General features: G+C 42.3%; 1 protein-coding gene across 1 annotated transcript in view; it reads left to right on the forward strand.

The window, feature by feature from the left end:
• The window catches only part of dcc (DCC netrin 1 receptor), a gene marked incomplete at its 5' end in the record, with an annotated part of 378,467 nt that extends 356,615 nt beyond the window's left edge, over positions 1-21,852 (forward strand). The window contains 2 exons of the mRNA XM_080510296.1: positions 3,108-3,256; positions 21,745-21,852. Of these exons, the coding sequence (XP_080366422.1) occupies positions 3,108-3,256; positions 21,745-21,834 (239 nt within the window). The 3' untranslated portion in view covers positions 21,835-21,852. The remainder of the gene's footprint in view (positions 1-3,107; positions 3,257-21,744) is intronic.
• Positions 21,853-23,670: the final 1,818 nt, after the last annotated feature.

Below are 23,670 nucleotides of genomic sequence, written 5' to 3' on the forward strand. Positions count from 1 at the left end.
GAGGGAGGGAGGGCCCCCCCGTCGCTAGGACCCTGGCCCAGCTGGACCCCCCCGCACTTCCCAAGCCCACCCCCAAGCTGCCGGCCTGGAACACGGGGACCAAACCACCACCCCGACAAGGCACCGCAAGAGGACCTGGGCAGGAAGCCCCCACTATGTTATATAGTGGCTCATGCAGAAAACAGGAGAAATATTTTGTCCTAAGTATCTGATCGTCAGATGACACACAGAGGAGACCTAATGTCTTCCGATTACTGTGAAATATGTGAGGGTCACTTTCTTTCACGTTTCATTGTAATATAAAAACTACAGTTATCTACATATACACAGGTACCCTTTCAGACTGTCTTGTAAAGCCTGATTAACACTTTCCCTCATCTGTGTCAAGGTCAAGGTGACTGTATTGGTACGCATAGGTAGATTGTTTCTACTATAGCAGGACAAGGCACGTGATGGTTCACATTGAAAAACACAGGATAATAAAAGCAGCACAGACATGGACAGGTACACCAACAGAAGTAAAAGTGAATGAATGAACTAATGAATCAATCAATCAATGAATCAATGCAATATTTAAAATAACCCTGTTAAAAAACATGATTAAAATGGGACAAAAAATTGGTAAAAACCAGGTCAAATTTCCATTTAATTCATGTCTAAACTAAATCTTTCTTATTTAGTTTGATTTCTGCGGGTAAAGCATTTTGAATTGTTCCATAGAACTCACACATACAGTATGTATCTTAAACATTACAGCATATACCTTAATAGATTGTTAAACACGTTTATCGAGGATTGTTCTAAAATTATCACACCTTATTCCTGGCTGAACCACCTGATTTTAAAGATGTCTGAATGCTAACTCTCCAGGGTCTGTGTTCTAACATTTACTCAGTGGTGGTTGAGCTCTGAGGGGCAGGTCGTCCGTCATGATCCTGCTGGCGCTGCAGAGAATCCCCTCCACCTTCTCCTCCAGTGTAATCGGCCTTTTGTTGAGGCTGTTCCGGTGTTTTTGTTTGTGGAGAAGCAGAACTGATGTTTATTGATCAGGAAGTGAAGTTGCAGACAGTGGAGGAGGGGATTATGGGGAGAAGAAGCCTCAGGATACATCCAGACATGAGGGAGCTGTCCAGGAAATAAACAATACACTTGTGCTTTCTGTCTTCAGTACTGATTGTTGTGTTTGTCCACTGAATCATCCCTAATTTACTTAAATATGTTTACATGGTGGAAACGATGTTGCAGAGTGTGTCCTCTTATATAATGTAGCACATTGAGAAGTTGTACCTTAAAGGTAAAATACGAAGTGAGTAAGATGTTTTGCTTAACATGTGAAAAATGATCTGAACTATGACAAAACCTTGTTCCAGGTGTTGTTAAGACGTCAGCATTGCGTTGCTGTGACGTAAAACTAAACTCGTCTCAGGTCCAACCACAACCACGAAAGAAAAACGAAACTTTCTGGCTCACTTCTGCCACCCAGTGGAACACTGTGCCATTACATCCATTCTATGTCATTCAACCTTTCCCACGTCAGTCAGTTTGTTAATACAAACATTTTCCACAATAAATTTGGAGTTGGACAAAAAGATTTCGAAATATGATTGTGTCTGTGTACAATTGAAAAAAGGTCGGCGTCGGTCCATCTGATTTCTTTGTTGGACGTTCAGTCAACAGTGGAAAGTGGAAAGTGTTGCGTGAGTGGATAGATATGTGACTGTCAGACTGTCCCCTGTTTGATGGTTCAATTTCCAAACACTTTATTTGGAACAATCAATAGCAGCTGTGTGATCAGATCAAACTGTGAGGATACAGACGTCAATATTAAACAGCAATTTTCAGGAATCGTGTTTCTGCAGCACAAAGACCAAACTGATGGTTCAATAAAACTATTTCCAGTTGCCTCAGGCCACCAGACATGTTGTCGGCGTTTTCAAACTGACACCAATATTAAATCCAACAAACAGAAAAACCATTAGAGCCATTTAATTTGTTCCTGCCATGTATTTTAAAGTGAAAGCCATCCTGCAGATATTTTTCCCGTTTGACTTCATCATAAAACTGTTAGCACGATGTGACCTACATTGGTGTAACGCGCTGCCGACGTGCCTGTAAGCAGCTCATTGTCGTTTGCCACCACCCAGTATGGAGTGAATCAATAATACAATATAAAGCATATTTGAGTCTCCTTGAAAAAAGCGCTATATATAACCCATGCATTATGATTTTTACATCTGACAGCATCACACTTATAAATGCACACACAAGGAGAACATGGAAGCTTCACACAGAAAGGCCCTGGGCTGTGTTTGAACTCACAACCGTCTTGTGGAATCTGCCAGTTTAGCCACTGTACTGGGCATTTTTCTGTTATATTTTGTATTTTCAGCTGAGGTGGGAGCACTAACCACTGCCCCACTGTGCAGCCCATCACATCCACATCCTCAGTACATTCAACAGATGATTTCAGAGCTGATCATGTCTTTGAACTGAAATAATCAAACTTTATGCTTTGTGCTGATTTTGGCACCAGAATTCCAGAATCTGTTAGTTCAACGGTTGCAAAGCTTTTTATTTGGAAGCCTGCAGGTTTCCGAAACAACCAATGAAGCCAAATGCTGACAGAAAGCTGTCGCCAACATTGAAATGAAGGAAAATATAACATTTTACAAAGTAAAAGAACTTTGCAATAAACCCAAGTTCCAACAAATCCTCAGCCCCCCCCCCCCCCCCCCCACACACACACACACACACACCCCTGTGCTCCCTACAATCTTGTTAATGAGCTGCTTCTCTGCGTTTTGTGCTGTTCTTCACCACTTGAACAAAGATATCAGCTCTCAGAAGCAAAATGGTCTTATTGCACCTCCAATTTTTTTTCTCTTTTACTCATCAATCAAAAGTAATGATACATTTTCTACAATAGAAATCACTGATCACATTCTAGCATGGACATTCATTGCATTTGTTCACCATTGTCTTTCTCTCTGTCTCTCTCTCTGTGTGTGTGTGTGTGTGTGTGTGTGTGTGTGTGTGTGTGTGTGTGTGTGTGTGTGTGTGTGTGTGTGTGTGTGTGTGTGTGTGTGTGTGTGTGTGTGTGTGTGTAGGTGCTAGCCTGCCGAAGCCTCAGGTGAAGACGGCGTCTCTGGGTCAGGCCGGTAAAGCTCGCTCGCCTCTCCTGCCCGTGTCGGTGCCCACCGCCCCGGACCTACCCGAGGAGATCGGAGCCAAACCTGCCGAGGACTCAGCCGCCAATGTGAGTCTGTTTGCTGTCACATAATTACTTTTACGCAGAGACGCACCAATGCGCAAACATACCTTGTGTTGAAGTTTCACACCGCAGCGCAAATGCAGGCAGCAGCTGTGGTTACATGGACCAAAATGAATACGATTAAATGCCAACCTGATGAGATTTGCCCCATATAAACTCTTTAATCTGATCATATTTGCACAATCGGATTGAAATGTGGATAGGATCGGAAGAGGTGGCGTCATCCGGGTTTTAGAATAGAACGTCTTTATTGTCATTGTAAGGTGCAGTCCTCCGAAAGTGCTGTCACAAAAAAATGTAATATAAAAGAATGCGCTCAATAAAAACAAAGTGCACAATATAAATAAATAAATTGATTAAACATCAATCAAACATCAACCAGTGTAAAAAACAGTCTCATAAAAAGGGAAAGACAATGCCAGTCAAATATTATTAAGTGCAATAATGGCTTTATCGTAGAAACTGTTTCTTAGTCTGTTTGTTTGGGCTTGTAATGTCCTGTAACGTCTGCCTTGGGGTAACTGCTTAAAAAGTGGAAATCCGGGATGAGTTGGGTCCTTGAGTATATGGTGTGCTTTCCTGAGGCAGTGGTTTGAATCCAATCATAGTCCATGTAAACAGCACACCAGGCTAATTCTACAGTCAGTCGCTTTGTGGGCACGTCTGTTGCATCAGCTGACCGAATGTCATGACGTGACCATGTGCACACGTCTGTGATTTGATAAAAATGGCGGCAGCAAGGCTCAACTGGTCAATCCATGCCACATCACACAAAAAAGCATCCCGTGCTCGTCTCTTCCTGATTATACTTTGACCAAGAGAAGGTTTCTTTGGCGTTACAGTCTCAAAAGTAATTAAAGCTGCAAGCAGCCTTGAACGGGTCCTCGCATATGTGTACTTCTCTCTGCGTGTTGTACTGCTGCAGTGTTAACATAGATTAAACAGTCAGTCAAACTCTTTTGAGAGCCAGGAAAGTGTGCAGCCTTGCTTCTTTAATGACTTCTTGTAGCTAATGGTGCTTTTCCACTGGCTCTTACTCACCCTGACTCGCCTCACCTCGACTCAGCCTCTGTCATTTTCCATTACAATATAGTACCAGCACGGCGTGGGCGGGCTCATCAGAGCTTTTTCCCGTCCTGTACAATTAATCATCCCCGATATAATGCGGTGCGAACCTGCATTGTGGATATCAGCTCAAATAATAAATTAAAGAGTGTATATTTTTATATTTTCATTAATACCGTAATACAATGTTTAATGTTTCCCTGCTTCACTGTCTGGTGTTTCAGTTTCACTGGTTCCCCTGTCAACTGGTGACTTTTGCCACAAGCAGTTAGCAGTCGCTGATGTTAAAACAAGACAAATTACACTGTGGGAGGCCTATAAAGTTGTATTAAGGGGCCATACTATTTTATTTGAATCATCTAAAAAACACAAACTTGACTGTCGACTTAAGGATATTGTGAGAATGCTTCCAACATTAGAAGAGACCTGCAGAGTATCCCTCTTGTAGTCAGATTATAATACGATTTTAAATTTGAAATATGAGTATAATAGTATCGTTAGTAAGCGCACAAGCAGCCTTGTATTAAAACTCAAACAGAAATCTTTTGAACTCGGGGATTAACCTGAAAAACTCTTAGCAAGCCAACTCGGAGGTGATCAGGCGAAGCAAGACATCCATTAGATTAAAACTAAATCAGGTAAATTATTAACGCAACCAAAAGAAATAAATTCTTGCTTCAAAGACTTCTATAAAGAACTATATTCCAGCAAAGTAAAGGCCACTGAAACTGGGTTTTGTAACTTCTTTGACAACCTAAATATGTCTCAACAGTCGCGCCACAAAAAGGATACACAAGCCGCTGTTATATCCCTTGATCCCTCGAGTCTTATCCTGTTTCCTCAATCCTCACTAACATGGATAAATCTCAATCTTTTGAACTGCAACGTGGTGTGAGGCAGGGAGATCCTCTTTCTCCCCTCCTTTTTGATATTGCTTGAGAATCTCTTACAGTGGGAATCAGGAGTCACACAGGTATTCACGGTGTACAGTTTGGTAATGTTGAAAGTCTTGTAAATGTATTTAATGATGATTTATTGATCTGTTTATTCGACCCATTAACTTCAGTTCCCAAACTCCTACATTACATTAAATCATGTAGCAAACAGGATATACAATTAACTGGGACAAAAGTGAATTCATACCCTTGAAGGATAAACTGAGCCCTGCTTTCTTAAGGTCGCTACCATTTAAAGTAGTTACAACACACATAACTTATCTTGGCCTTAAGATATCCAGAAACCAGAAACTTTTACTGAAACTAAGTTTTTTGACCATGATAGAAAGACTTAAGGTTAATATAAGGACATGGAAGTTGCTTCCCCTCTCTATGATTGGTTGCATCAATGCAATCAAAATAGTTGCGCTCCCAAGGTTTTTGTACATCTTCCAAAACCTTCCTGTTTTGTTCCCATTGTCTTTCTTTAAACAACTCGATTCAGTTACTCTCTCGTTTGTGTGGGCCGGTAAACCCCCTCGCATTTCTAAGTCTCACCTGCAGAAAGATGCAAGCAGTGGCGGCTTTGGCTTCCCGTGTTTAAGCACTATTGCTGGGCTGCAAATGCTCGAGCTTTTACTCTTTGGCAATGGGGCTTCCCTGATGGAGACTGACCTGCCACCCCTCCACTCTGGTTCAACATCAAAGCCTCTTTTCTAGGTGACAACCCTCCAACGAGTTACTGGGTCATAGTTTCATTCTCAGAAATTCTGTAGAGATTTTGAATAAGATGAAGATGTTTTTTGGTCCCTTGAATGATTCAGTGCAAACTCGTATTACATATAATCATTTGTTCAAGCCAGGGTTAATGGACAGTGTTTCTTCTGAACTGGAGGGAGAGGGAACTGTGCTGTATTGGGGACTTTTATATTGACAACAAATTTGCTTAATTTCTTCAGCGCCAAACTAAATGTAATCTCCCTCAATCACATTTCTACCATTATCTTCAAGTCAGGCACTTTATATGGAAATCAATTCTACAGTTTATAACTGTAGGGATTTCTTACCTCATAAGGATCACTCGGTACCATTTTATGTAGCGCTTTGGCAGTTTGGCTATCAATAATGATTAATAATTATCAAAGATAGCTATTATTTATGTTGTTGAAATTTTTATCTGGTCTGTATCAGATACCTTGGGAGCACCACCTGTTTAACAGGAAATGACAATTGAGTGATATCACTCTCATAAGTTATATCCATCCATCCATTGTCCGCCGCTTATCCGGGGCCGGGTCACAGAGGCAGCCGTCTAAGCACTGATGCCCAGACTTCCCTCGCCCCAGACACTTCCTCCAGCTCTTCTGGTGGGACCCTAAGGTGTTCCCAGGCCAGCTAAGAAACATAGTCCCTCCAGCGTGTCCTAGACCCTAGTTATGGACAGAACCAGTGACAACGGGAAGCCCTGCCGGAGGCCAATGTTGACTGGGAACAAGTCTGACTTACTGCCAGCAATGGGAACCAAACTCCTGCTCGGGGCGTACAGATGACCGGACAGCAGATCCACAAAACACATGTGGACTGGTTGGGCGAACTCCCATGAACCCTCAAGCACCTGGTGGAGGGTATAGAGCTGGTCCAGTGTTCCACGACCAGGACGAAAACCACATTGTTCCTCTTAGATCCGAGGTTCGACTAACGGCCGGACCCTCCTCTCCAGTACCCTGGAATAGACTTTCCCGGGGAGGCTGAGGAGTGTGATCCCTCTGTAGTTGGAACACACCCTCCGATCCCCCTTCTTAAAAAGAGTTTTTCCCTGCCGGCTGCTCTGCTAGGAAAGTAGCATTGCAGCTGACCGACTTTTCATGACATGTCCGCTGTTTTAACATCTTTTACAGTTTATTTTTGTGCATCTTTTTCTGTTTGTGAGATTCTTGTTGTGATTGTTTTTAAAACATGGCAGGTGAATGAGCCACCTTCTGACTCATCTGTGTCATGACGCGCCAGCCAATCAGTGGCCTGCTGACGTCACATTTTCTACTCACCTTAGCTCGCTTGGAACCTCAGCTGTGCCGGTAACACAAAAGTACCTGGTAGTCGGACTAACGCGTAAAAAGCAAGTTGATCAAGTCGAGTCAATCTGAGGAGGAATTAATTGGAAAGCACCATAAGTCACTGACAGTAAAACAGAGTGAAAATAAAAAAAGACAAGACAAAAAAATCTCTGTTACACAGATACAACATTCTGGTACACAGGTAAACATCACAATAATACACAGAGTCATTAAGAACTTGCTGGATATGGCGATAAACATAGCTAAAGCTAGCGCACAGCAACAACTGTGGCACTATGCCAAATATACTTTGATGCAGTGTCTGAGATTTGAGCCAGATTCAAGCCTGAACACACCACTTCCTGTTTCCAGCAGGTGGCGCTATGGCTGATGGTCGTCATTGATGAGGGCTGGTCTCTGATGCAATGTGTGAACTGATGCAGATCAGACCATGGTCAGGCTATTAACATTGCACTTCCTGTTTCATGGCGTGGTTGACCATTGCCACGCCCCCAAATGGCGGAACGAGACTGATGCAATGTGTGAGGTTTGACACAGATCAAGCCAAGTTGGGCAATGTGTACAATATGTCAACTTTGAGGCAGATCTTACCATTTTTTTACTTTTTGGTGCATCTTGGGTTGTTACATATGTGTGCCGACTTCCGTAGCTCTCATAAAATGGGGCCCAAAGACTGAATTTTTCCAAATTTTCCAGGAAGCACCACTGAGCTTTTTTTCCAGTCACATGTGTGATTCCTCCAAATGTTCTCATTTTTTTGACCGGCCTGATGACCGTGCAAAGTGTCACAAGTGATCGGACCCTAAAAATAATCTTTATGATTTCAATATGGTCCTTTGGCACATTTAATGCTCGGACCCCAATGTAAAAAGAAACTATTGGGCTTCTGGGTAAAACCAGTTGTGGGATTCTGTCCCAGTGCAAAGCATTATGGGTTTGATCCACTGAAATGAATAGGGTCACATTTTGGTACAATATTCCGATTAATTTTTTCAGTGTTCATGTAAAGAGGCCAAACTGATCCTCTAATCAGAAAGAATTCAATGTGGTTGACGACAAAGTGGTGATTTAAAAGCAGCTAGTGATAAAGAGAATTAAAAACAAGCACATTAGACAGGCCAAACTTCGACCTCGCTCTCGTTTCGATTTCTAATAAGCAGAAAACATAAAGGAATGACACATAAAGCCTCTGGAGACTCACTGCTGCCCCGAGTTGAAACGACCACAGATCAGACGGAGTCAGCGGCTCACAGTGAAGAGAGATTTAACAAGTCCTGGCTCTGACCTTGACGTCCCCCATGAGTAGGTCCAGGAGTCACCGGGGACGGAGCGGGGCTGATAATAACTGCCCCCCCCCTTCCACCTGCCCTGGGGATGCAGCTGATGCTGTTTTAAATCCTGTGTGAACCAAACTGGATGGACGTGTGAGACGTTCACTCAATAGACACAAGCTTTGCTTCACTGACTGTTAACTGTGAACACACAACCTTTTCCAGCTGTTTGAGGGTGTTTCTCTGAGTAGATGAAGCAAGAGCAAGCTGATATGAAAGAAACACAAAGCAGAACAAAATACAGAGGAAGAGTCTGTTTTATTTGTTTCCTCGTGTTCTCGTGTTGTCTCTATCTTGAGGGTGACGTGTTGTAATTGACTCTTTAAATTAAACTGAGCTGAATTGAATTCAACGCTCTCTGGAGAGCCTTGATGATGAATTATTACATTTACATTAAATGGCAACAGGAAGAGAAGCACTGAGCCTCTGAAGGCAGGTCAAAGGTCAGGTGTTGTCTCGTTGTTTCGGGAGCCACAGACCACTTTGATTACTGCACATCACTCAGATCAGATCAGCTTTATTGGTCAAATAACTTTCACAAGCTGAAGCTGCTGCTTCTGGAAGTTTAAACTTCTTTTCAGTTTTTCTGCCGGACCGTTAGAACTGCAGACATTTGAGACGAGACGAGACCTTATTAATCCCACATGGGGAAATTCAGCCATCACATCAGCTCAACATTGCACAAATTCTTGAGGCGCTCAGGATAGATGTACACAAGAGAATAGACTATGTATACAGTAGAACCTCTGAGGAGTGGGACACATCGATGTGCACCGACACATAGCGTACTGTTAACACACCGTGATGGGGGGACACCTGCAGGACGCGGACAAGGGACAGGTTTTCCTGGCAAATTTCAAGCTGAACGGACACTGAAACAGCCAAAATACTGAAACAGTTTGTCACTCGGTACAAACATCGCAACTTTGGAAATTCCCTCCATTCAGGTGATTTTAGACCTGAAGCTTTTCCTACTGAGCCTTAAAATGTCCTTTCTTCTACTTTCACCGTGGTTTATTAAAGACATTGGAAAATAGAGGTCTACAACAATAATTTCCTAGCCTTCAAGTCCTTTATTTGTCTCAGTGAGTGAGTGAGTGAGTGAGTGAGTGAGTGAGTGAGTGAGTGAGTGAGTGAGTGAGTGAGTGAGTGCTCAGCTTCATGTTAATACAGAGATGTGTTGTCCTCTATCTGAAAGTCAAACCAGTTTCAGACTGACGGAGGCTCAAAGTTTCATGATTTAATTAAAACTCTTAAAATGTTGAGGCTCAGTATTTATGGCCGCATGAAAAGTACACTCAGTACACATCTTTAACTGTGTGTCTACGAGGTTCAAATATATAAATGAGACAAACTGCAAGACAAAAACTGTAATTGACTCTTTAAATGAAACTGAGTTGAATTGAATTTGATGCTGATCTCTCTGGAGAGCCTGGAGAATGGATTGGTTTGCAGAGGAGGGGCTTCCTGGCATTTAACCTGCATCTTTTGTCGTATTATAGCCGTTAAACTATGTTTTGAAAATAACCAAGACCACCTATTTGTCTGATCATGTGATCAGACAAAAACAATGATAGTTGTGGTTTTCTCTAGCACACAGAATCACAGAGCGTCTTCGATACGAGAAGTGATGAGTGAGTTTAGCAGCGATGAGCAGACAAAGTGAAAGACGGGAAAACAGGATGGATTTTTAATGAAATCTGATGTGATCTATTTATATCAAGATAAATTAGACATAAATTCTAGTCTCCAGGCTTCAGGTTTGAAATGAAGGCTGTCTTCAAGAATGCATGGAATAGGATTTATGTTAAATGCTGCCGTGTAAAAAGTACCATTCCCTTGTAAAGAGACTTTACTAGTAATTGATTTTTTTCTTGTAAAATGTTTCTATACCATTAAATTTAAAGAAAAAAGTTTGAATCAGGTGATAAGTCTGAATTTTATTTAAGCAGGTCAAACTAAGGAGGTTTGGCTCCTGTTAACTTGGAATTTAAAAAGTTTGTGAATGCAGACAGACACAGTGAAAAGTGCAGGTTCAAGGTTAAATAAAGTCTTAATGCAACACTCCTCAGTGTATCAGCTGCAGAAGCTACTGATGCTAGCAAGAGGAGGAGCAGGACCACAGACGTATATAATGCAGAGTTATATAAAGGTCGCTGGGCAGGAGTCTACCGCTAGATTTCTATGTGCTCTGTGTTCTGCGTTCTTGGTGAGTGACAGCACCCCTAAAGGCCTGGCATGTGTACTACATGCCCTGAAGCCTCGCGTTGACATGTGTAGAGAATTTTATTTGAGAACCCCGGAGAGAAAGAACATCATTTTGGCTCGTGTGGATGTGTCCTTTGACTTGTGGACAGATAGAGAATTGAACATACAACCCTCCAAACGACAGACGACCTACTCTACCAACCAAGCTGTTATGCTCTTGATCACAAACTCTCGCTCATATTTCGTCTCGTGTTTGAAGTATCTGTGTAAATGTAGAGAACAAACATATAAAAGTAATTTACAAAGTATTTGTATTTATTTAATTCTCTTTATAGAGGTAAAAGGGATATTAGATTTCCCACATAACTAATTTTCTACGCACTTTTTCTCATTTATATATTTGAACCTCGTAGACATACAGTTAAAGGTGTGTGTACTCTTCATGTGGCCATAAATACTGAGACTCAACATTTTAAGAGTTTGAAATCAACCATGAAAAGTTGAGCCTCCATCAGTCTGAAACTGGTTTGACTTTCAGAGAGAAGAAAACATACTTTTCATCTCAGTTTTAATATGAAGCTGAGCATGCATGCACACATGCATGCAGGCACACACACACACACACACACACACACTGCAGTATGTCGGCACAGATCACCAGTGACTCAGCATGAAAAGAACTGAAACAAAAGACAGGAAAATGGAGAGATAATAGATCATGATAAATGAAATATGTGACAATAAACTAAAGAGATGAGACAAAAAAAGAGGAGAGAACATGGACGAAAGACTGATGCAGCTCACCTGACATTTGAAAAAATAAATGTATGCATTGTTAGGTCGGCCAGCAAAAAAAAAAAAACGAGGAGTAAGAAGAGTGAGAGGGTAGCAGGGGAGAGAAAATGACCAGTAAAGGGAGCATAGAGGAGGAAAAGGAACTAGGATGAGAAAGCAATGATGACAACAGGATTGAAATGATGATTAAAACAACAAAAATGGAAAGAAAGAATGAGAAGTGAAAATGTGAGAGAGATGAAGGAAAAAAGAGGATGAGGATGAGGAGAAGGAGCGGGTGAAATGAAGACGATATGAAGGGATGTCCGAACCTGTTAAATATTTACATGTTACTCAATGACAATAGGACAGGTGGAGCTGTCACCACGGCAACGGGAAATGAGGAGGGAGGGGGGCCAGGGGAGGAGAGGAGGAGGAAGAGGTGAAGAGGCAAAACAAGCCGCACTGAGGTGAGGACCGGCGGAGGAAAGGGGGGATGCTTCAGGAGGGAGGAGAGAAGAAAAGAGGAAAAGAAAGACAAAAATAACGGGGAGAACAGGAAAGCGTTACCACGGCAACTAAAGAAAAAGGATGCTTCGGGGGGAGAGAGGAGAAGAAATTAATGTGGGAAGAGGAGAAAGAGAGAGGGGTGATAAAAACAAGAGAAGAGGGTGAGATGGAGAGAATCATGAAAAGGAAGAGAGGAGAAAATGAGATGGAGGGATGACAGGGAGAGGGGGGGGTGGAGGGAGGAGGGTGGTAAAGGTCAGCAGGTCTGTCCCTTCAGCTGAGGCTCTATCTCTGTAATTGATGTAGTCTTCTCCCATCAACCCCTCTGGCCTCGCCATCACACACACACACACACACACACACACACACACACACACACACACACACACACACAGAATGGTAACTTTCGATGCTGTCCACAACTTTTGTTAGTGGAAATGCATGCAAAGCACTTGCTTAAAATCCAGGGGCTGAAGAGGCTCTGAAGGTCTGCTGTGGTGTCTGGCACCAAGATGTTCAGCAGTAGGTCTCTAATGAGGTGGGTCCTGCGTGGATCTGATTTCTCTGTCCAGCGCACACAGATACAGAATTGGATTGAGATATTGGGAATTCATCGGCGATCTCAAACTCGTTGTTGCGTTTCTGCTTCGTGTCGGGTTTACAGGAATAATGGTCCATTTAAAGATGACATGTTCTCCAGTTATACCTGTGACAGGCTTCAAGATCTGAATTACATTTCATGGCCAATTGTGTGATAAAAGCCTTGCAAATTTAATAATGTTGACTTTCATGCTGAATGTATACTTTCTAAAAATGTAATGAGATTTGATGTTTCTCAAATAGTATTTGTATTGCAAACAAAATGGTGACCAAAGACAGCAAAACACCCAAATTGGAATTAGCACTGTAAAATATAATGGAAAATCACTTCATTTTGGCGTAATGGGTGTTGATATAGTTGATATAGTTTTCTTAGTAAATATTTGGTTTTATTTTGTTTGTATATTGTTTTATTCTGCTCACTTACACCCAGAAAAAAGAAACAATATTCAGTAATTGCTCTGAGAATGGAATGACTAAAGTGTCACTGAAAATGTGATTCACCACTATGCAGATCATTTAAACATACAATAACACCTCCACATAATAGATATATACATGTGTCAAACATAGGCCTTTTATTGTGAATAAAACACAATCCATCAATTGCAACATTTTAAAACTGTATAAGAATAGTTAAGGTTTCAGCAAAGTGGGCCAGGAAATTCCCAGAACAGTGAAAAAACTAGCATTTCCACAGTTTTCTCCATAAAGCTATGAAAATATTATTTTGGTATACCTATTATTTTTGGCTACAGCAAATAAACTTGATTAAGTCATTTTTTTTTATTTTTTTTTTACAGATTCACACCAGCATTTTTTGCCCCATGACAGAAATGTGGACAAGTGTTGACATATTTCATTGGAATTGATATGGGTTTGGTCTGGGAGCTAGAATTAATGGAACCAACTGATTCCAGTCAGTTTTTACTGATCACTCTGACCTACATGTAGAAGTATGGGTGAGTTGAGGTTACATTTGTTTAGTTTTATCCCTTTGAAACACAAAATATTGTGTCAGATATACCATAAAGATGCAATCTAAGTGTCTTCGCGAAATTTTTAAGGTTTACAACTGAGCAAATTTTCATAAAAATTGCACATGCGGGTTTTTGCTCCATCTAAAGTTGTCGCAAATGCCTGAATCTTTCATCCGAAGTGATTATATGTTTTGCATTTTGAACTTCTGATTACTTCTTCCAATTTGAATGTTTTCAAATTCATTAAGCAAAGTACATTTTTCACCTAAAGTGGCAGTGAAGTGTAAGTCAGATCTTGAAGTCTGTCTTCGGGTTCATCCACACGGTGAGAAAAAAACATCTTTTCTCTCTCCAGCCTTCTCTAAAAAACTTCCGTTCACACGTCACTATGAACTGGACTCCAACACGAGGCTTCAGGGCATGTAGTACACATGGCGGGCCTTTAGGGGTGCTGTGACTCACCAAACACACCAAAAACGCAGAAGACAAAGTACATACAACTTAAGAAGTAATTCCTGCTCATAAACCTCTATATAATGTTAGTTCTATTGGTCTATGGCCGTGCTCTTCCTGCTGTTAGCATCATGTAGCTTTATGTAGCTAGACTGGCTCTTGTAGTCACTGATTGTTGTGGTTACTTGATGACATCACGGACCACGGTGGCGGGAGAGGGGGGTGATTACATCATCTTTTTTCCCTGGGGTATGGACGACTTTGCCGGGGGGTTAGACGGCACAAAGCCAGTGTTTTAAAATGTCCCCCCTCTGGGACCCGTGTTAAAAAAAAACCTGTTTTCACGCTTCTAAAACCGCCTCATGTGGACGACAGGCCAGAAACAGATCGTTTCGGTGAACCGTTTTCATAGTGTGGACGGCCCCTCAAAGAGGCGCCAAAAACATCAAAATAATTTAACAGGCAAGTCAAGCATCTCACTGCCTCCTGCATTGTTCCCATTGTTCACCCTGCTGCCATTATTCTCAATGTCAGTGATTCACACAGCCTGTCATCCATGTGGTATCAAAGAAAGATATCAGACCAGGGCCCTTTCTTTCTGTGGCCCACTTCTCACATGCCAGTTGCCCTCAAATTGTTTTTTGCTTGCTGTGAAAACCACCAAGTGACCATTTTTGTCAAAAATAGACACTTGAGACACAATAAGGTCTTGACAGCTACATTTCCATGGTGACAGCTAATTTTAGCAGACACGTTGCTGATCAGCAGGCTCGGAAATCTGTTCAATTCAATGTATACTACTTATACAGCATCAACTGGAATATAGCCATCTTTTGTCAGTTTCACAGAGAAAATCGGACTATTCCACATAAAATTAAAGCTACAAGCAGCATTGAATGGGTCCTCTGACGCCCACGCACATTGGAACGTGGTGAACGTCAGAGTGTGATGGAAATGCAGGCTCACTATTACATTGAAGTGTAATTAAGGCCAAATTCCAGGGCTCACACAGCACTCAATTGCTATAACCCCCCCCCCCCCCCCCCCCCCGCTACAGTCACTGTAAGTATGCAAATAATGTGAGTTTCTCAACAAATAGCATGTCAGCCTGTCTGCTGCATACAGCTCACTGCAGGACCTGTGCAGTGACATGCCCTTTGATGAAAAGTCACAACATGTCAACATGTTTTACACTCACAACACCACATTTAAAATTTATATTTTCAAGTCGTTGATAATGACACTTGAAAATGCAAAACATAAACTTTTCCTTTGCCAGCAGGGGGCACTGTGCCTCTGTTTGGATATTGGCATATGGATTTGATCAGGGGTGGTCTTTGATAAAAAATTTTAGGCCCATTCAGCATGTAGAGTATCTCACGTCCTATCTCACAGCCTCGAGCAGCTTCAGTAGAAAATGGTCCAGAGCGGCCTCAACCAGCCCTACTTTCCTAAAAGTAGAGACTGAGTCAGCCTCCTTGACTGGAACTGGGAGCTGGTTCCACATGAGAGGAGCCTGAGAGCTGAAAGCTCTGCCTCACATTCTACTTTTAGAAAACCTCGGAACCTCCAGGGGGCAGCACTCTGAGAACCAAGTGTTCCTCTGGGTGATATGGAACTAACAGCTCTATAAGAGAAGGTGGAGCCTGGTTGTTAATGGTACCTTTATGAGGCTCAAGAAGTGAAAAAAGTCTGTCATCTCCCTTATTTTCTGGACGTTTTAGTGATTATGTGCTCATACAGGAGAATGAGAGATTTTCCCTTCATGACGTGCAGGGAAACAACCACTGGTCTGGTAGTGGAGCTCTGCTGTATTAATATAGTGAATAAATTCAGTACCAAGTCAGTACAATCTGAAAAACCACAACAGTTACTGTCACAGTTAGCAGGAGCTATCATTAGCTACTTGGTTGTGACTGTGTCAACATAAAAGACCAAACAAAATAACATAATCAGACACACAATATTTTCAACTCACATCTTCAGGAGCCTCTCATTCTGGGCCAGATTCTGGTTCAAACTGGTTGGACGACAGTGTTTCTATAAGTCGCAGTGAGAAATCCACCGTAAACATTTCTGTATTGTACCGGTGTTCCAAATTAGCCGGTTTTCCTGTTAAATGGTGTCCACCTTCTTTCATCGCCCAACATTGCTGCTTGTAACGTCTTAAATTAAAATAAGTCTCAATAAAGTAGGACACGCCCAAGTGTCATTGTAAATGATGTAAAAGACGTTCGTCAGGAGAGTTACGGATTTCTGTTGGGCTTTTTACATCTGCCGCAAGCAGCAACAAGGGATGCTACAGGGTCACCAGTTAACAGGGAAACCACTTAATCTGAAACGCCGGACGTTTCTTTATCCCCAAAGCAGAACAGATCTCCCAGTTCCTGCCTCAATTCTTGAAAAGGTGTCCAACGTGTATCCAGAAAGCTTGAGACGTGGAACCACTGTAATCAGTGTCAGGGTGAGTTTACATGTGCTGCACTGGCGCTCTGCTGTGTTGGAGGTCTGACAGATTACAGAGCAGTGGGAATCCAGGTCAGCAGGTCGACAGAGATAACAGGATATCAAAGGGGAATGCGGAGCATCGACAGCCATTTGACACCGTCGATGGAGTGTTTACTGACTCACTGAATCTGCTGATATGGGTCAACAAATGGGATCAAGGGATCACCGGGTTTTTTTTTGGTAGGGTTTTTATACACTCATACAATCTTTATAGGAGCTGTTTTGTGCAGGTAAAGTGGAAAAGCTCAGTTATTACATGATGGAAGTGGAAGTTGAAAAGGTCACAAAGTGTGTATTAGAGGGGGAAACCTCACAGATCCCTTTTCATCTCATTGTTTAATGTGTCGATCCACAGCCCCTCTTATCTGAAGAGAGATTAATCCCCACTCTCCTAATACCACATGAGTAGAAATGCACAGACCTTCTCAATACTTTCATTTCCTACATGCTATCTGTAATCAAAACCTGGCTGAAATGTTCACCTGTTACTGAACACTGGTATTGTTTACAAACCAGTTCCCAGTACACCGTCTCCTGTGTTTCTTTTTAAAACTAGATGTAATGAGGAGTTACTTAGAGTCGACTCTATTCACTGTCATGTGGAGGAGCGGGTGTTTTTCTCTCATGACAAATGTCAAAGGAAACATATTTCGGAGAAAAGTTTGTATGGCAGGGAGGTGATACAGCCCCTGGTGGGAATCAGGTGTGTAAAAGAAACTGTGTAGAATATTAGCTCAACTGAATAATATGTACTGGGTCCACCAAGCCTCTTTATTCACGTACTGGTGATGTCCATACCAGTAAAAAAAAAAATCTGTTTTTCTCAATTAACTTGTAAAATCATGCATTTAGGGCTATAGTGTCAATGAAAGTTGAATATAAATTGCACTATTGCACAATTTGCGGTACTAGTATATCTCTAGTAGTATATCTTCAATACATTCTGAGAAATAACCATTTCTTCATATTTTTTGAGACATACACTTCTATTACTTGTACATCATCCAGTGTGCTTTCGTTTTTTTTTTTTTTTTACTTTACTCTTGAATGTTTTCTTGTTGCTATATCTCAGTTACAGCGTGGTTTGAGTAACACACCAGGCGTTCGCACTCATGGATCAATAGAATCAAACTTGAAAAGCAACATCTATATCGAGACGTCAGCATTTTTCTTCAGAAAGTTGAGGCTGTTGAGGGTTGGTTGATGAGATGAGAGAGATAGTGTTTATACTGTTTCTACTGCAGTTGGCTTCGAAGTTTCTGGTGCTTTTGTGACTTGTTTGTTCCAGTTTAGTTTCTATAGGAAATAGTCTCTATAGGAAATAGAGGAAGTAGTTCCTACTCATAAACCTCTATATAATTCCACTTCTATAGGTCTATGGCCACACTCTTCCTGCTGTTAGCATCATGCAGCTCAACAGGTGATTGTAGTCCCTGATTGTCGTGGTTATTTGATGACATCACGGACCACGGTGGGGGTAGAGGGGGGCGATTACATCATCTTTTTTCCACTGATAATTGTTTTTGCCTTCTTTGCCGTCCACACCCCGGGGATTGGACGGTTTAAACGGGGGGGTTTAGAATTTCCCCACTCTAGAACCCGTGTTGAAAAAAACCCCAATTTTCACACTTCTAAAACTGCCTCATGTGGATGATGGGCCAAAAACAGCTGGTTTAGGTGAACCAGCAATCTCGTGTGGACGGCCCCTCGATCAAACAACCATGAACAGAGCTCGATGGATGGGCAAGGTGCTGTACTCATTCAAGATGTCGCTACTCCAGGATCAACTACTCGGCCGAGAAAACTTTAATTTTGTTACATTTGCAGCTCTTCTCTACTCATCTTGGCGGACGCAACGTTCAGTGGCTGTTGACGCTCCTTGGAATGAATGACCTGCAGTTCTTCAAGAATTTGCTTCAGTATTCCTGTGTGTCAGAAGTGACCCCCAACAGTGCTGTAGAAGCCTTTAAGAGACACTTGTGGTACCTCACATCTGAAATGGTACCACTGGCTCTCTTCAGCAGTGAGTTACCACCAGAGCACACGACATCCTTGGCCACCAGTGTGTTGTCAAGCCAGCCGTCTCATGAAGACGTCCTAATGACAGGTATAGCTCATGGTTTGGTAAACTGGAGTTTCCAGGAATCATAACCCAGGAAAATACACTGGCAGACCTGGTGGGACCTGATTCATGGTCCATCTTCCATCTTCTTCAGCTGGACCGTCGCATTTATAGGTGACTTGTCTGATAACAAACATTCATACTATGCCTATATTAAGGATTTTTGGTTTCACAGTTTCAAGATCTTGGTGTTTATAATTCGTTATTTTGTAGTTACATAATGTGTTGATTTTTTTTTTCATATTGTACGTTAAAAGAATACAATTTAGGACGATATGCTTATTCAACGTCCCTGAGGTCCGCAAGGAAAAAACACTTTTGCCATATCTTAGAAACTAATGATGATAGAGACATAAAACTTGTGCCAAAAGATGTGTAATGTCCATGTTTATATTCAACTTCCATTGATACTGTAGGGTTTTATTTATTATTTTTTTGTCGTTATTTAAGAAAAACTGATTTTTCAGCCATAATTTAAGGCTGCTGCAAGCCGGAAACTTCAGACGCTCGGTGGACCCAGTAGACATCCACAGAATTAAAAAAAAAAATTCTCACAGACGTTTACTTTGGCATATATAAAAGAAGTGATACTGAGTCCAGATTGATTGAGATGTGCTGAAGTTGAAGTGACAACTTTCACTCAGTTCTTTTCCCACATGATGATGGTGAATGGTTGAGTGTGTCCTCACTGTCTGCTGGTTGTGAGTTGGTGGATCAGGGTGTCTCCTCTGATGGAGGCTTTAAAAAAGTTCATCTGCGGCTGAGGGTGGAGCGAAGTTTTCCAGGGGGCAGAAATAGATTGGACGTTTCGCCACCATGACTCCACCTGGTCCAGTTAAAAGCTTTGACACACACGTTTGCACACACAAGCACGCGCATACACATACACACACACACACACCCATGCTCACACACACGGGCGCACACACACATGTGCACGCTCGCACGTGCACACACCATTGACCAAGAGGAGGGTAAACATTTCTCTTGCTGAGCATTTCTTTGGAGTTCTTCCTCTCAGGCAACGTTTGGTTCCCAGCCGGACTGCAGACGGATGAAAGATAATCCATCACGTCACATCGCCTTTGATTTCATTGGGTCATGAGTGCATATTGAGAAATCTGCGCTGCACTGACAGGCAGCAATAAATGAACTGTGGCACAACTGAAATCAAACATGACGCTTATTGTGATAGATGAGAGATTTTTGTAGCAACGTGCTTTCTTGTGCATGTTGACTTGCCGGAGAAATACTGAATCAGTCAAAGCGTGCGGCAAAACACACATTAAAGTCTACCGTGCCGGCCCAGGGAAAACTGTGATTGATATGCTTTCTCCGCCGGTTTGGTGCCACGGAGTTTCAAACGTGCCACGGCCTCAGTCGACATTTCCCACGCTCCCTAACCACAGGTCCAACCCACATCCATCTTATTCTGTCACCACCAATAACTGCAATCAAACCAGAAGAAATCTGTCGGAAAACTGACTTTACACACTTCAGTCGTAATCCGTTCATCCTCCAAGTACATGCCGTTAAAGAATATTGAAAAGTTGTTTTCAAGTCTTCATATACATTTTGCATGCAGTTTGATTTGATTTGCGCAAAAGTCATGGATTATTGAGGTTTTTGAATTATATCTACATTTGAATCCATTGGCTTTCAGATGGAGGACTCCTTGATTTAGCGTCCGTTGATAAAATGAGGAAAAGACCTTTCCTTTATAAATACAGCTCATCCTGGTCAGCCCTTCTCCATATTTCACTGCTGGGACTCGGTTCCAATGTTGATGTGATTTTTTTAAACTTTAAGCCGTGTTGTGGCCCTTATACCAAGATGAGCCGAGGTACGGAATGTACTAATGAATTGCTTGCAGGGGTTTCTTGTAGACTTCTTCTATGGACAATTATGTACACATTGAGGGAATCTCTTCTATATGTGGTCAATATGAAAAACCTGCACCACGCAATAGTCTTCCTGGATCGCAGCAACTGCTGTTTCCTCAAGTTAAAATCACATCCACATTACCACAGCCTGGTTCAGGAGGAGTTCGCCAATTTTCAGCTCAATTCCTCAGCGCAGCGCAGACCTGCGGCAACCAGAAAATTGCTGAGAGGTAATAGCATGCAAATCTGCACCGTGACTACATTTCAGTGTTTGCCACCATCGCAGCGCAATATCGGATCTCTCAAACACTGTTTAATGAAAGGCATTTACTGTAAATGTAAGAGGCATAAAGAAGAAGAATAAAGTGGTTGTCTGGAAATGTTTTTCATTGCTCACAGGTGAAACCCGGAGCACGTGAACTGGTTACATGAGGTATTCCTCTCATTTTGAGCCTCGAATCAGCGGTTTAAAAACTTGTTTTCTTAGAATTTCCACTGAATTTTCACACTTCATTTGGGTTGCGTTCAAGCGGTCTTTCTGGGACCGGATCAGACCGCCTGGAAAATTTCACGTGATTACAGCAGCTGCTTGTTTGGGGGCGCTGTCGCCCGAAACAAACACTGACCAGAGAGGATGATGAAACACTGCTCACTGAATCGTCTGGCCCAAAAGCAGGAGTCCCTCCGCTTTCACCTCTGGTGGCTGGGCTAATGATCTCATGGCTCATGGGTTGATGTCTGCTTCCAGATCAGATGTCATTGAGCACATTTCCTATGACTTCTTCCTCACGACTCCATGTCTGCCTGCAAAATATTTCCCAACTTGAGTCTGCAGATTAGCGTTGTTTGTTTACTACCCAGAATGCATTGCGCTTTCCGCTGGAAAGCGTTCGAGACCCCCAAACGAAACAGTGTTTCCCAGAAACTCCCTGAAGAGAACTCTGGTACGGATCAAACTGAGGAATGTGGCCGTGACCTCACACACCTGAATCTGAAACAGCTTGTGACTTCTGTCTTTTTGTCTCGTAGGTTTACGAGCAGGATGACCTGTCGGAGCAGATGGCCAGCCTAGAAGGCCTGATGAAGCAGCTCAACGCCATTACCGGCTCGGCCTTCTAACCTCCGCCCCGTCCTGGTGAGCCTGGTCTGGTCTGGCCTGGCCCGGCCCGGCCCGGCCTGGCCCGGTCCAATCCAGAAGCCTTCTTCAAGCCTGGATGTCACCTGCAACCCTGTTTCAGGTCAGATCTGAGTCTGAAGACGCCTCCGTGGATTCAGACCTCCTCAGCAGGATTTGGATGAAAGGGATGAAATCGAGGACATTTTACTGCAGCACAGCATCAACTCCGAGAACAGGACTACTTTAGGAGTGAAATCCTACCAAGGCTTCAACCTCACACACAAGACTAGAAAAGCCAATGCTGAGCAGCTCGACCTGAAGGAACAGGAGCAAAGATCTTTCACAAAAAAAAAACAAAAAAAAAAAACAAGACGTCGTTCTGAGATCCTTCTGTTTCTCTTTGTGATATTTATTATCATCCTCTTCTGCTGAGTTCTCCTCGACTCACTTACTGTAACTGTACCTCACTCATCCTTCATCATTGCCGTGGGAACATTTCTTTTTTTTTTTTTTTTTCCCCTTTAGATTTTTTTGGACATTCCAACTTTGTGCATTTGCAGGATGTGTATAAGTTTTTCATAATGTCAGAAATTACAGTACAGAACACAAACACATCTGTAACCACCAAAGTTTCATCAGAACCTTTTTTTTTTTTTTTTTTTTTTTCTCCACGCGGAATCAGTGTGGCCTTCTTTGGTATTATGACGTGATCCTCGCTCATGCAACCATGAACCTGTGAAGTAGAGTGTGAATCATAAGATTCTCCAGACTCTTGCAGCTGCTTCTAAGTCCTGACCAGACTTTAATTCTCTGACCTTCGACCTTCAATCTGCTCATACTGCAACGTGTGTGCTCGTCAAAATTTCATCTTCAGAAGCTTCCCATCTTTTCCTGTCATTACCGGGGATGGGAATCAAAAACCAGCTCTTGTTGAGAACCGCTTCTCAGTGATTTAATTCCTTGGAATTGTTTGCTGACTTTGCAAACAACTCTCGTATCGATTCCAGTGGGTACGAACGACGTCACCACACACGTTGCGTAGCTTGCTTAAGCTCCGCAACGTGTGTGGCGACGTCATTCACCAGTGCAGCCGGCAGGGAAGACGGCGGCCAAGCAGCACAAACGCTCGACAGTTCGGTTCCATTTCAGAAGAACACGTGACAACAGGGCAACTTATATTTCATCAAACGGTCAAATGATAATAAAGAACCAAATCATTCACCGGAATCAAAAATGGAATGTAAATCGTGAACATCTTTTTAATTCCTATCCCCGGTCATTAGTTAAATTGTCTCGGTCAAATATCTAGAAAGAAAGTACGCCTCGTTTCTAAAAGCAGGACTTAACAGCAGCTGCAAGGTTATAATGACTCCATGTCGTGGAGAACGACCACATCTGAGAGAAGAGTGAAGCGTGTGTTTACTGACACCTGATAGTCACATTATTAGTAAACAATTACACTCACTGAACCAAAGTCACAGTGAAAGAATAAGATTACTGGATCACAACACAAGAGTCTGTGATCCGTATATCACCTTGACTAAATTATTGATCCCACTTTTGGACCTTCTTGGTCTATTTGATCTCACTGAGCATAAAAAAAAATGTTTCAAAGAGGATAAAATTAACATGAAGACAAAGTAGAGTGATGATTTGGGAAGAAGTTCTATAGAGGAGAGCACACTGAGCTGTGGACACGGAGAGTTTGGTTTACTTTGTGAGATGATGTGGAAGTCACAGTGAAATCCTCCTTTGGCTCACTATTGTTACTCATTAGGTGTGTGTGTGTGTGTGTGTGTGTTGGGGGGGTGTCATGTAATCGTGTGCTAACTGATGAG

Source organism: Blennius ocellaris (genome assembly GCF_963422515.1).
Source record: "Blennius ocellaris genome assembly, chromosome: 15".
In the NCBI taxonomy this organism is placed as follows: Eukaryota; Metazoa; Chordata; class Actinopteri; order Blenniiformes; family Blenniidae; genus Blennius; species Blennius ocellaris.